At 42.8% G+C, this 12,083-nt stretch overlaps 1 protein-coding gene across 9 annotated transcripts in view; it reads right to left on the minus strand.

Annotated features, from left to right (window-relative positions):
• Positions 1–8,913: 8,913 nt before the first annotated feature.
• The window catches only part of OMA1 (OMA1 zinc metallopeptidase), a 53,237-nt gene continuing 50,067 nt past the window's right edge, over positions 8,914–12,083 (minus strand). For 8 of the 9 annotated variants that reach the window (XM_053243099.1, XM_053243095.1, XM_053243094.1 and 5 more), the window contains exon 9: positions 8,914–12,077. In XM_053243099.1, coding sequence (XP_053099074.1) covers positions 11,856–12,077 — 222 coding nt within the window. In that variant the 3' untranslated portion in view covers positions 8,914–11,855. The remainder of the gene's footprint in view (positions 12,078–12,083) is intronic. The other variant, XR_008305596.1, reaches the window with a different exon arrangement.

The following is a 12,083-nucleotide window of genomic DNA, read 5'->3' on the forward strand; positions in this document are numbered from 1 at the left end:
ATAACAGAAACATGGTGGACAGTGAGAACCAGTGGGACACTGATATCCCTGGATTATAAACTCTATAGAAAGGACAGGGAGGGGTGCCTTGGAGGTGGAGTAGCACTATATGTTTAAGAAGAGATAGAATCTAACAAGGTAGAAAACCTAGGTGGACAGGAGTCTTCCACAGAAACCCTGTGGGTGACTATACAAGGCCAGAAAGGGAACGTGCTACTGGGGACATACTACCACCCTCTGGATCAAATTGCTGACAATGACTGGGAGTTGCAGGAGGAAATCAGGGAGGCATCAAGGAGAGGCAAGGCAGTAGTAATGGGTGACTTCAATTACCCACATAGCCTGGGTAAATTCACAAGTAATGACAAAGAGGTCAGGTTTCTAGATATGCTGAATGACTGTGCCCCGGAATACTCACTGGAAGGCTGCAGGGAGTTCCCGCCCCCATGCCAAGTCCCAACCTTATAGACAAATGCCTCTGGCCAGGTACAGTGCTTAGCTTGCCCATCTCTACTGCCAGATCAATGGAACCTGAAGCAGCTCCAAATAACTGAACTGGTGTTTGTCCAGCCCAATGTCAATGCCTCTCTCAGTGAGAGAGAGAGAGAGAGAGAGAGAGAGAGAGAGAGAGAGAGAGAGAGAGAGGGAGGGAGGGAGGGAGGGAGGGAGAGATGCATTTCATCTCTGTACTCCTCTGAGCTATTTTGGGAAACATCTGAGTAGACAATTACCTCATATTCAAGCAAGCTCAATATGCTTCCATTGACTATTCAAGAGTCTACAGCCTCCCTTCAACAGCTCAGACCAAATTCTTGAGAGACTCAAGAACTGCTGACAACAGTAGTGCAACTGAGTGCTGCACAGATAAGATGGAAGGCTTCCCTCTCATGGGAGTCATGCTTGCCCATTTGCATAAGAACTAGAGGACGGCATGCTTCAGCCTCATGCTCGAAGCACAGACTCTAGCTGTTCCCACTCTACTTGTCTCTGGCCCAGCCATCTGACATGCAGCCTGTCACTCCGCCTCAGTTGGAAGTAGCAAGAAAGGCAATGTTCAGATTCAGAGAATACAGCATGTGAAGTTTCGCAGTTTGATATGCTTCATCCCAAAATTAATTAATTTATCTACCTATCAGATTTGTACACAACCCCAAACTTTCATCTCTGGGCATTTAACAATAACATAAAAACAAGTTGAAAGCATACAAAAAAAACTTAAAACAATTTAGATAATTAAAAATCAAACACAGATTAAACATTTAAAAAGCTGAAAAAGCTTGGGTGAAGAGGTGGGTTTTCAAATGCTTTTAAGAAATTGTCAGAGATGGGGAGGATCGTATTTCAGTAGGGAGCGCATTCCACAATCTTGGGGCAGTGACCAAGAAGGCCCGCCACCAGCTGAGCTGGCAGCAACTGGAGAGGAACCTCTCCAGACAACCTCAATGGGCATTGGGGCTTATAAATGAAGAAGACGTTCTCTTAAATACCCAGGGCCCAAGCCATTTAGGGCTTTATGGGCCCTGAGTCATGCCAGGCCTCACAGAGGCCATTTGCACATGCGCGGTGGCATCTTAAATGACCGCCACGCCAAGCTTCACAGGCCCGAATGGGCCAAAGAGCCGGCCAAAGGGGGTGATTATGGAGGCCGGCAGGGGGAGGGGGAACCTCCGTAGGCCCCCCTGATTGGAAATCATCCGTCAGGCCGACCAAGGCAGTCTCCACCCCACAGCCCTCCTGAAAGCCAGTTTGAAATGGAATGGGTCTAGATAATCAGTTTCCTTCAAAAAGTTCTTTGCAAAGTTCTTTGCAAAAGTAAAAGTACTTTTGCAGACCGGCAGGTAAACGGGCGGCGGGGAGATGTCCTCCCGCCCCCTTCCCTGCTAGGCTGCAAAAGACTTTAGGAAGGCTTCTGCGCGTGTGCGCGCAGAAGCCTTCCTAAAGTCTTTTGCAGCCTAGCAGGGAAGGGGGCGGGAGGACATCTCCCCGCCGCCCACCTGCTTCTCAAGAGTTATTGGGGCGAGATTTAAGGGCCCAGGGCGAGATTTAAGGGGGCGGGAGGGGGCTTCAAGGCAGCAGCAGGGGGCCAGGGCTTCAAGGGGGCAGCCTTTTTTTTTTTAATCGGAACAGCCATCGGAGGAGCAATTTTTTCAATAATTACGGCGGCAGTGTGTGGAAAGCGCGGGAGGGGTAAGTAAAGCCCCCCCCGCCCTTAATGGAACCCCCCAAACTCCCCACCCGAACCAAAACCACCCCGTGACCGGACCGGTCTGGAGGCCTTTAGAATGGCCTCCGAACCGGTCCGTGCACATTCCTACTGGACAACTCCGCTGGATGTGAACTTGCAAATGCAATACGGGCAGAAAAGAACCGCTTCCTTGCTGCACATGTTGCCTGAACATAAATCTTTAAATGGGCTCTTTGTTGTAATCTGTCAGATTCAAGTCGAGTATTTCTCCACTTGCATTCCAGTCACATACTGTACCTTCCTGCTTATACCCCCCACAGATCATCTGTATACTAAGGGGCCAATTTCAAAGCAGGTTGGAGGGGTCACTTGGGAGCAATCGTGTCTACTGCCCTGGTGAGCATGTTGTTCCAGTTCTCCACTAGGGCATCAACAGGATCACTGGCAGAGTCAACATTAAATTCCTCCAAGGCTTTTTGGAATCCTATTGGGTCCAATAACCCCTTTGGGCAGACCCTTCTAATAGACTCTTCACCCCTGCGGAGGTGGGAACTGGTTGTAAGCCTAACCTTAACCAGATGGTAGTCCGTCCATAACAATGGGGAGATCACAGGGGTCCCCACCCAAGGAACACCACCCGGATCAGAGTAAAAGAACAAATCAAGCGTGTATACATAAGCCCAGACTCTTCTAAATTTGGCCCTGGGCTCTTACTGCTTCATATTGGGGTTTGGCTGTCATTCTCACATGGACAGCTGGCCCTTCCCACCTCAACATTCTCTCCAAACTTCCCTGGCAGTGGGTCAGCAGCAAGAATTTCCGTTATTCTTTTCCTTCTGTCCCTTCTGAGGCCCGTCTCGCCTTCACTCTTTTTTTGGCATGTTAGAATGCTGCAGCAGTGAGTTGTACACAAGGAGCCCTGGGAGACAGAATTCTTCATGGCTATGGAGCCCACAGTGTGGACCAGGAAAGGTCCATGACCTGTGCCCACCCTACAATAGCAGTTTCCTTCCGTTTGTGTGTGTCAAGTATCCCTGCATGCTTCTGCAAGATCAAACAGGATCATCAACTGCTAAACAAGTTAGTTGACCAAGTAAGAATGACTCTACAAAGCTAACTGCCCAGAAACGTCTACTACAACTCCTTGGTGAAGAAAACCCCAGACACAGTGCTCTGATACCAGCCTGTACTCTTGCCTCCAGATCCCTCAGACCCAAAGCAGATAAATTAACAGAGAAGGATTTGGGTGGTCCAAGAAATTTCACCCCAGGCTTGCTTCTGGTCTGCTCTACTTTAAAAGCAACTGAGAGGGAAGGAGAAGCCTAATGATACCAGTTCAGGTTCAGTTTATCTACAGAAATCCCAGCCTGCAGAAGCGGGCAAGACTATAAGCCTTTCAGGCTACGAACAACATTTCTCAAAAGGAGGGAGATAAACCATTAAGCATGTGGGTTTCATTGTAGTTCAGGTTGCTCTTTTGTATTTTGTTTTGTTAAACTCTTCTCAAAGTAAGCAGTTCAGGCATTTTTCACTGGTTTAGAGGCACTTTAGATGCATTTCATATAAAGAAGTTTCTTTTGCATACAATGGAACTCTATAAAGTTAATATATTAAATATGGAAAAAATTAAACAAAGGTTTTACAATCAAAATAAGTAGGGAAACAAATCAATCATTTAAATTGAAAGCCAGGTATTTGATTATTGAACCATTTGCCATTGTGTGTGTTTAGAGATTTAATTCTGGTACATGTACAACAAGGCAACCAAGAGATTTAACTTGCATTTCACTGAAAAAGCCTCTCTGAACTGATTTTGGATTCAGGCTCAGTTCAACTCCCTGGCAAAAAGAGACTTCAAGGAGAGGGTGGAGATGCTTTCTGGTTTCAATTGCTTCTTTATCATGAGGAACAGTTTTGTTTGCAGAAAAGAGAGGGAGGAATCCCACTTACCTGCATAAGAACATAAGAAGAGCCCTGCTGGATGAGACCCAAGGCCTCTCTAGTCCAGCATCTTGTTTCACACAGTGGCCCACCAGATGCCTCTAGGAAGCTCTCCTCTCAGGCCATTGCTGTGGGCATGCCCTCTCTCCTGCTGTTACTTCCCTGCAACTGATATTTGGAGATATCTTGCCTCTAAGGCTGGAGGTGGCCTATAGCCCTCAGGTTAGTACCCATTGATAGACTTGTCCTCCATGAATTTATCTAAGCCCTTCTTAAAGCCATCCAGGCTGGTGGCTGTCACATCATCTTGTGGCAGAGAATTCCATAGGTTAATTATGCGCTGTATGAAAAAGTACTTCCTTTTGTCGTTCCTACCTTTCTTGGCAATCAGTTTCATAGGATGGCCCCCGGTTCTAGTGTTATGCAAGAGGGAGAAAATTTTCTCTTTCTCCATACTATGCATAATTTTATAGACCTCTATCATGTCTCCCATTAGTCATCTTTTTTTTCTAAACTAAAAAACCCCAGATGTTGTAGCCTTACCTCATAAGGAAGGTGCTTTAGGCCCCGGTCATCTCAGTTGCCTTCTCCTACAGTTCTATAATGTCCTTTTGGAGGTATGGTGACCAGACTGTATGCAGTATTCCAAATGTGGCCGCATCATAGATTTGTATAAGGGTATCATGATATTAGCAGTATTATTTTCAATCCCCTTCCTATTGATTACAAGCATGGAATTGGCTCTTTTTTTTTTTAACAGCTACTGCACATTGTGTTGACATTTTCAATGAGTTGTCCACAACCCCAAGTTCTCTCTCCTTGTCATTTATAGTTCAAGATATGTGAGGTTGGTTTTTTTTGCCCAAATATGCATCACTTCATACTTGCTAACATTGAACTGCCATTTTGTTGTCCACTACCCCATCTTGGAGAGATCCTTTTGGAGCTCCTCACAATCTAAATCAAATTTTGGACTGAAATCCAGTATTTGGATTTCAATACCCTAAATAGTTTGATGCAATCTACAAATTTGCCCCCCTCACTGCCTACCCCAACTTCTAGATCATGTATGAATAAATTAAAAAGCACTGGTCCAAGTACAGATCCCTGGGGGTCCCCACTTCTTACGTCTCTCCATTTAGAACACTGTCCATTTATTCCTACTCTGTTCCCTGTCCTTCAACCAGTTACCAACCCACAGATGAACCTGTCCCCTTATCCCATGACTATTAGGTTTTCTCAGAAGTCTTTGATGATGAACTTTGCCAAAAGCTTTTTAAATGTCCAAGTATACTATGTCAACTGGGTCACCTTTATCCACATACTGTACCTGTTGACACTCTCAAAGAACTCCAAAAGGTTGGTGAGGCAAGATTTACCTTTGCAGAAGCCATGCTGGTTCTCCCTCAGCAGGACCTGTTCTTCTATATGCTGAACAATTTTATCCTTTAGAGTGTTCTCCATCAATTTGCCTGGAATACATATTAAGGTCACTGGCCTATAGTTTCCCAGATCCCCCCTGGATCCCTTTTTGAAAATTGGTGTTACAATGGCTACTTTCCAGTCCTCTGGTACAGAGCCTGATTGTAGGGATAAGTTATCTATCTATCTATCTATACACACACACACACACAACACACACACACACACACGAAGGTTGGTAATTTCACATTTGAGTTCTTTAAGAACTCTTGGGTAGATGCCATTTGGCCCTGGTGATTTGTTAATGTTTAGTTTTTCAAGACAGTTTAACACATCATCTCTCGTCACCTCTATCAGATTCAGTTCTTTAGCCTCTTTCCCCAAGAAGCTGTCTGTTGAGGCGCAGGTATCAGGTATTCAGTATCCTCTGCCACAAAGAAAGATACAAATAACTTGTTTAGCTTATCTGTAATCTCCATATCTTCCTTAATAATCCTTTTTACTCTCTCATAATCAGACCAACCTCCTCCCTGGCAGGTTTCCTGCTTTTGATGAATTTCAAGAAGTTTTTGTTAATCCTCTAATGCTTTTAGCTAAATGTTCCTCAAACTCTCTTTTCACCTCCCTTATTGCATTTCTTTTGCCAGAGTTTGTGTTCATTTCTGAACATCTCTTCATTTGAGCAGGCCTTCTAATTTCTGAAGGAATTCTTCTTCCCCTTTATTTATTCCTTGACTTTACTTGTTAGCAATGTGGCCATCCTTCTGGACTTGGTAGTACCTTTCCTCCTTTTTTGGTGTACATTCTAACTGGGCTTCTATTGTTCTGGTTTTAAATAAACTCCATGCATTCTGTAGCGAAGTGACTCTCCTGGTTTTCCCTTTCCATTTTCTTTTCACCAAACTCCTCATTTTAGAGAAATTCAAAATGCCTATGTTAGACTTCCTTGGCAATCTGCAGTCACAGCAAAGCCAGCTCCCTGCTTCACCTGGTCCTTGAGAGGCTACTCTCTCACCTGCCCTGCCTCCCTTTTAAAATGGCCATAAGTGCAAAAAAGCCATGTCAGAGGCTGTGCCACTCAGCCGCAGCAAGTGGGTCAACAGCTGCAGCATGTCCAGCTTTTGAAGTAGGAAGGCGACTGCAGGGGCTCCCCTTTACAGCTCCCGTTCTCGATTGCCCTAACTCCTCCTGCCAATGAGCACTTGGCGCTCTATCAATGCAAGTCACTTTTCTGCTGAAAATCACCCCTCCAGCTGTTCCCCCACCCAGAGAGTTCCAAATGGGCATTTATCTTCTTCCACATTGCACCTTCCTTCTGAGGCAAAACATACATGCTTGCAACTCTCATTGAGACCTTCGGTTTTATTGTGTGAGCAATAGGATCTGTGGGGAGAAATCTATCATGATATGCTTTTCAGTCTAACAGACATGACAGTGTCCAAATAGCTTAACACATTTCTGAGCTTTTGTTTTGTTAATAATAATAAAAATCCTTCTGTCACTATAAATAAAAGTAATGAAGAGACAGGAAATGGTCAAGGTGAACCTTTACCTGCCACCAATGGTGTCTTGTAGATGGAGCTATAAAGAGCTTGGGAACAACATACACTAAATCAAGAGACAGGGAAATCAGGTTTGGCAATCAGAAGCAGAGCCATCCTTGAAAATTCCTCCTCTAAACAAAGACAAATAGGTGTGGGCATTCTTCAGCAAATTCAGAGTTCTTTGGGGAAGAGAGTAAACAAACTACAACTTACAAGCTTGTTAGAGGACTCTGTCAACAGCCAATATTGGATGTTTCCTTTTAACAAAATAATAATTTTAACAAAATAATAAAAAGTAGCTTTTTAAAAAAGAAAACACTGTGCTGTGAATGCAAGACAAGTTTTGCCCTTAACAAGGCCACTTCAAATTCCACACATAGTTTACATCTAACAAAATGCCACAGCATTGAGACCTTTCATGGAGGCATCATTGATTTTCATTCTGAGTCATCACTGCAAGAATAAGATCCCCAAAGCTATTTGCAATCAACTAGCATATTTAAATGGGGGGGGGGGACGACGACGACCAATTTCATGTCATTGTTTACAGAGACTAAAAAGCAGAGCAAGATGTGTCTTAATTGAGCATCCAGAAGTAAAGTTGATTCATTCTAGTTAGAAAATGAACTCCTTACTATTTTAAGATGAAATATATTACAGGTTGAGTATCCCTTATACGGACTGCTTGAGACCAGAAGTGTTCAGGATTTTGGATTATTTGCATAATCTTGGGCATGGGACAGAGCAGGTGGCAAACTGAGCAGGGAGTGGAAGAGGAGGCACTTTTTAAGCTGCTGGTTCTCTTTAGTGATTTTTGAATTGTGAGCCTTAGGGCTTTTACCCTTTTACATTTGTTTATCCTTCTCTGGACATCCTTATTTTTATCCTTCCTTTCTACTGTGTGCGGGGGCAGGGGGAAGTAGCCGTTTGCCTCTCTTTTTCATTTCCCTTTCTTCACTCGTTTAGGTTTGGTTGGCTTGCAGTTAGTTTTTTCAGTTTTCTTTGCCTTTGGGTGATTTGCGCCTTTAAAATACATGGAGATTTCTCAATTGGGAGATGCCCTGAGAGGCTCCCTGTCGAAAGGGGCTCTCTTGGAGGTCGTAACAGTTCCCTCGCTCGCTGGGACCACGGCCGCAACTCTCCCTAAGGCATCTGAAGCAGTGGTAGCTTTGGCTCTCGTGGCGGCCCCCATCATGGCTACTCTGCCACCCAAAAAAGCGGTGAAGAAGACAAAGCATTTAAAGGACCAGGCGGGTCCAGAGGAAAAGAAAAAGCGTAAGTGCACTTCCAGCAGGGCTCCACTCAGTGAAAGGTTAAAGCTGCCGGCAGTTTTGTTTTTGTTTTTGTTACGGCAAACTGTTTGGATTTTGGAGCATTCCGGATGTCCAGATAAGGGATACTCAACATGTATGTATTATTTGGCACTTAAAATTATACTCTTTGGTGTAATAAATATGCAATGTATACTGTCATTCAAAGAAATGTTAGTCGAGTAGTCATATAAATTGTTGATTCCCCCCCCCATGTAGATTCATGGGGGGGAAAGTACACACTGGGGGGAAAGTACACACTGTTTTTAGATGTACACACCTCTTAGGAGAGGATTTATCCTCCCTGTCACACTGAGAGAATGCCTCTGCAGGGACACCACTTGCCATCTACAGTTTTAAGGAGAATTAAAGAAATTAAACCTGCTGACCAGTTGAGGCATTACAAATATACTCAGTGTAAGAAGTGGAGATGCAAGTTGCTGCATCCTAAGTTACCTATCCCAGTTTTTCTGGTTAGAAAAGAAGAAAAAGCTGTTAATGATCAACACTGTAACAAACAAATGTAGGTTTTATTATCTTGGCTTAGAAATTTATGCAAAAACAGAATAAATTTGTATTTTTAGAGGAAAGGCTCAGAAAACAAACAGATGATATAAGTGGCAATCAATTTGGCTATCTGTACATTATACTTAGGAAGACTGCAGTCCAATGGGCAAATATCGAGGATTCACTGGTTCACTGGATCTCAGTGGGACTTGTTTCTGAGTAAAGGATAGGAGTAAACATGCACATGTCAAAGTAACTGTAGACAAAATTAGTATTAATTTATATGTCTCCATTCTCATTATATAGGTATAGCCTTTAAAATACTAGCATAACTCAAGTTTATTTCTTTAATCACTGCTTAAAAGATTCACAGCTTCCAGTTCTGAACTTTCACTTTGAATTCCATAGACTTCAGAAAATAAAAAGTCTGCATGAATTAAAATAAGCTTCTCAGCTCTTTCACAAGTGTGTTCAACTGTACGTTTATATTTTAAAACATTCATCAGTTATTTCACTTGATGTTGAAGATGGACAAATCTGACACAACTGAGAAGCTTGAGGAGGCAGAGATTGCATTGTTCAAAGGATTTGCAATTATCCTGCAGGAACAATACATGATATTGGCAGACTTCTGATTTGGGTAAAATATCTAGATGGACAATATTTGGAAAGTTGCAGAATACATTTTGTTGTCAGAGTGTGGCTTGTTCAGTAATCCAGACAAATGCAGTAGCAATGCTATCATCACAAACATTAGCTCTAGGAGTTTTGCATCGTGTGTAATTTGTAACAATTTTAACAATAGTTTTAAAATAGGAATGTGCACGAAACTGATTTTGTGTTCTGTTTAGAGCTCAAAATGAAAAACAAAACAGTCAAAATATTTTGTCAAAACAGCGGCCAAGCCAGCTGTTTCAAAGAAACAGCTCGGAATATTTTGAGTGTTTCGGCCATAGGGAACAATGGGGAAACTCAAAACACCCCATTGTTTATTATTTGTTGCATTTATATACCGCCCTATATAAAATCTCAGGGCAGTTTATAATCTAATCAAACCAAAACCTAAAAATCATATAAACAGATTAAAATTATCATAAATAAAACTTTAAAACAGCATACACTAAAAGCCTGATAAACGGGTTTGTTTTCAAAAATCATTCAAAAACAACCAGAGATGGGAGATTCTGATTTCATTTGGGGGGGTGTTCCAAAACCTCAGGGCAACCCAAGAGATGGTCCAGTTTTGGATCACTACTGAGTGAGCTGATGGCAACCGCAACCGGACCTCCCCCAATGATCTTAATAGGTGATAGGGTTCATGAAGAAGGAGGCTTCTTCATGAATAAATACCCTGGACTGGTGTCCCCTATCTTGGAAATGCCAGGTAAAGAACATGGAACCTAGATGCTCTTTCCAGAGCAGCTCCATCCCCTCAGGGGAATATCTTACAGTGCTCACATGTAGTCTCCCATTCAAATACAACCAGGGCAGACTCTGCTTAGCTAAGGGGACAAGTAATGTTTGCCACCACAAGACCAGCTTTCTTCCGTTTCCTCCAGTAGAAACACAGAGTCCTCTCTTTGCTGTTACATGTGTCCTTCAGGGCTACATGGAGACAAGGATTTCTGTTTTATGGAAGCAAATGTTCTGAAATGGGAGATGTGTTCCAACAATCACTCACTCCCTGGATAAGATAAAAATAGCAAGAACTACTTTCTGCTGACCAACCCCACAGTGACTGACATGACTGCAGGCTTATTCAGATGAGCAGACCTTTATGGTAAAAACCAGAATTTTGCAAAGGCAACATGGAACAAAGAATGGCTTGCAACATCTGGTTCAAATCAGGAACATCCAAAACGTATGCCTCAACACACTTATAGTAGCATAACTCTGTCTCTGGACTGTGCAGAGTCATAGCCCATGGCAGCTTCACAGCACTTGTAGACCAGATCTAGTTATGCCTGGAGCACTAGGCTCTGGCATCCAAGCAGTCCAAATAAATGCTACTTTAACCAATTTGGCCTCTCAAGAGGTAAAAATGCTGACAAACAATTTAACATATGCCTTAGTTCTGCATGTCAAATTTTAACTAGCTTAATTTCACTTTGTACCTTACAAACATGTTTTCAGTGCAAGGTTAACTGTGCAGTACTTTGGAATTGCTTTGAAGTGAAGTGTTGACTGTCTCTGTGAAAGTACAAAAAAGAAAATCCCAGCAGCAAGTCAACACATTAGGTGGAATTTTGACCAGCCCACTGGTCAGTTTATTGCATCTTGTAAAAGGCACTGCATTCTTATTTCCTGAATAAAGTTTGGACACAGATAACTGAACTTGCAGCACACTCAAATGGATAATGTAAGGAAGACTCTCTTATTACCTGCACTAAAGGGGCAGATACAGTTTGAACATGAATGTACTGGTAAAGTTGAAAACTGCATTGCAAGAACAGGTCATGCACACACATTTAAGCAACAGAAAATGTAAATACTTAGAATACTTCCCCTTATCTCTTCCCCCGCCAACATACACACACAATGTTGAACTGAAAGTCCCTTTGAGACCTTCTTTTGAAACAAAAGTGGGACACTATAACATGTTGGAAAGGTATCTGCTGCTGAATTAATTCTGAGAGTCAAACTGACAATACCCTAACATCTCTCTCTCTGATTGTAGCCTCTCATTAAACAGATTGTTACCCAGTTCGCCATGCAAGCAAGGGTTTCCTGTGTTCTCAGATGAAGATAACAGTTTCCTTAACTGCATTCTTCTGAAAATCTACATATGAGCTGAGTTCCAGATGTACATCACAGTCGCAGGATTGGGGCCATTATTTAGAGCTGTCTGTCCATTTCGCCATTTCAAAATCCCTAACAAGTTTGAAGGATAATATATACTGTGCAATTAACATCTGGATGAAGATTAATGCAGAAGTACTGCTGCCTTCACCTTGACCATCCTTTTTCAGTCCCGATATTTCCAGGCCTCTTTTCCTCATTAATGAAAAGAGGATTCACTTGTACTTTGTGAAGATCATGATGGGCAACATTTGGGACTTCCTCATCTTTAGAAACTTGCAGGAGATGCTGCATGCTCAGTTTGAAAATCAGACGTGGGTCCTGACCAGACAAAGCAGGGCAGTTGCAACGCTCTCTTATTTTAAGTGCCTGGGA

Source organism: Hemicordylus capensis, chromosome 4 (genome assembly GCF_027244095.1).
Source record: "Hemicordylus capensis ecotype Gifberg chromosome 4, rHemCap1.1.pri, whole genome shotgun sequence".
In the NCBI taxonomy this organism is placed as follows: domain Eukaryota; kingdom Metazoa; phylum Chordata; class Lepidosauria; order Squamata; family Cordylidae; genus Hemicordylus; species Hemicordylus capensis.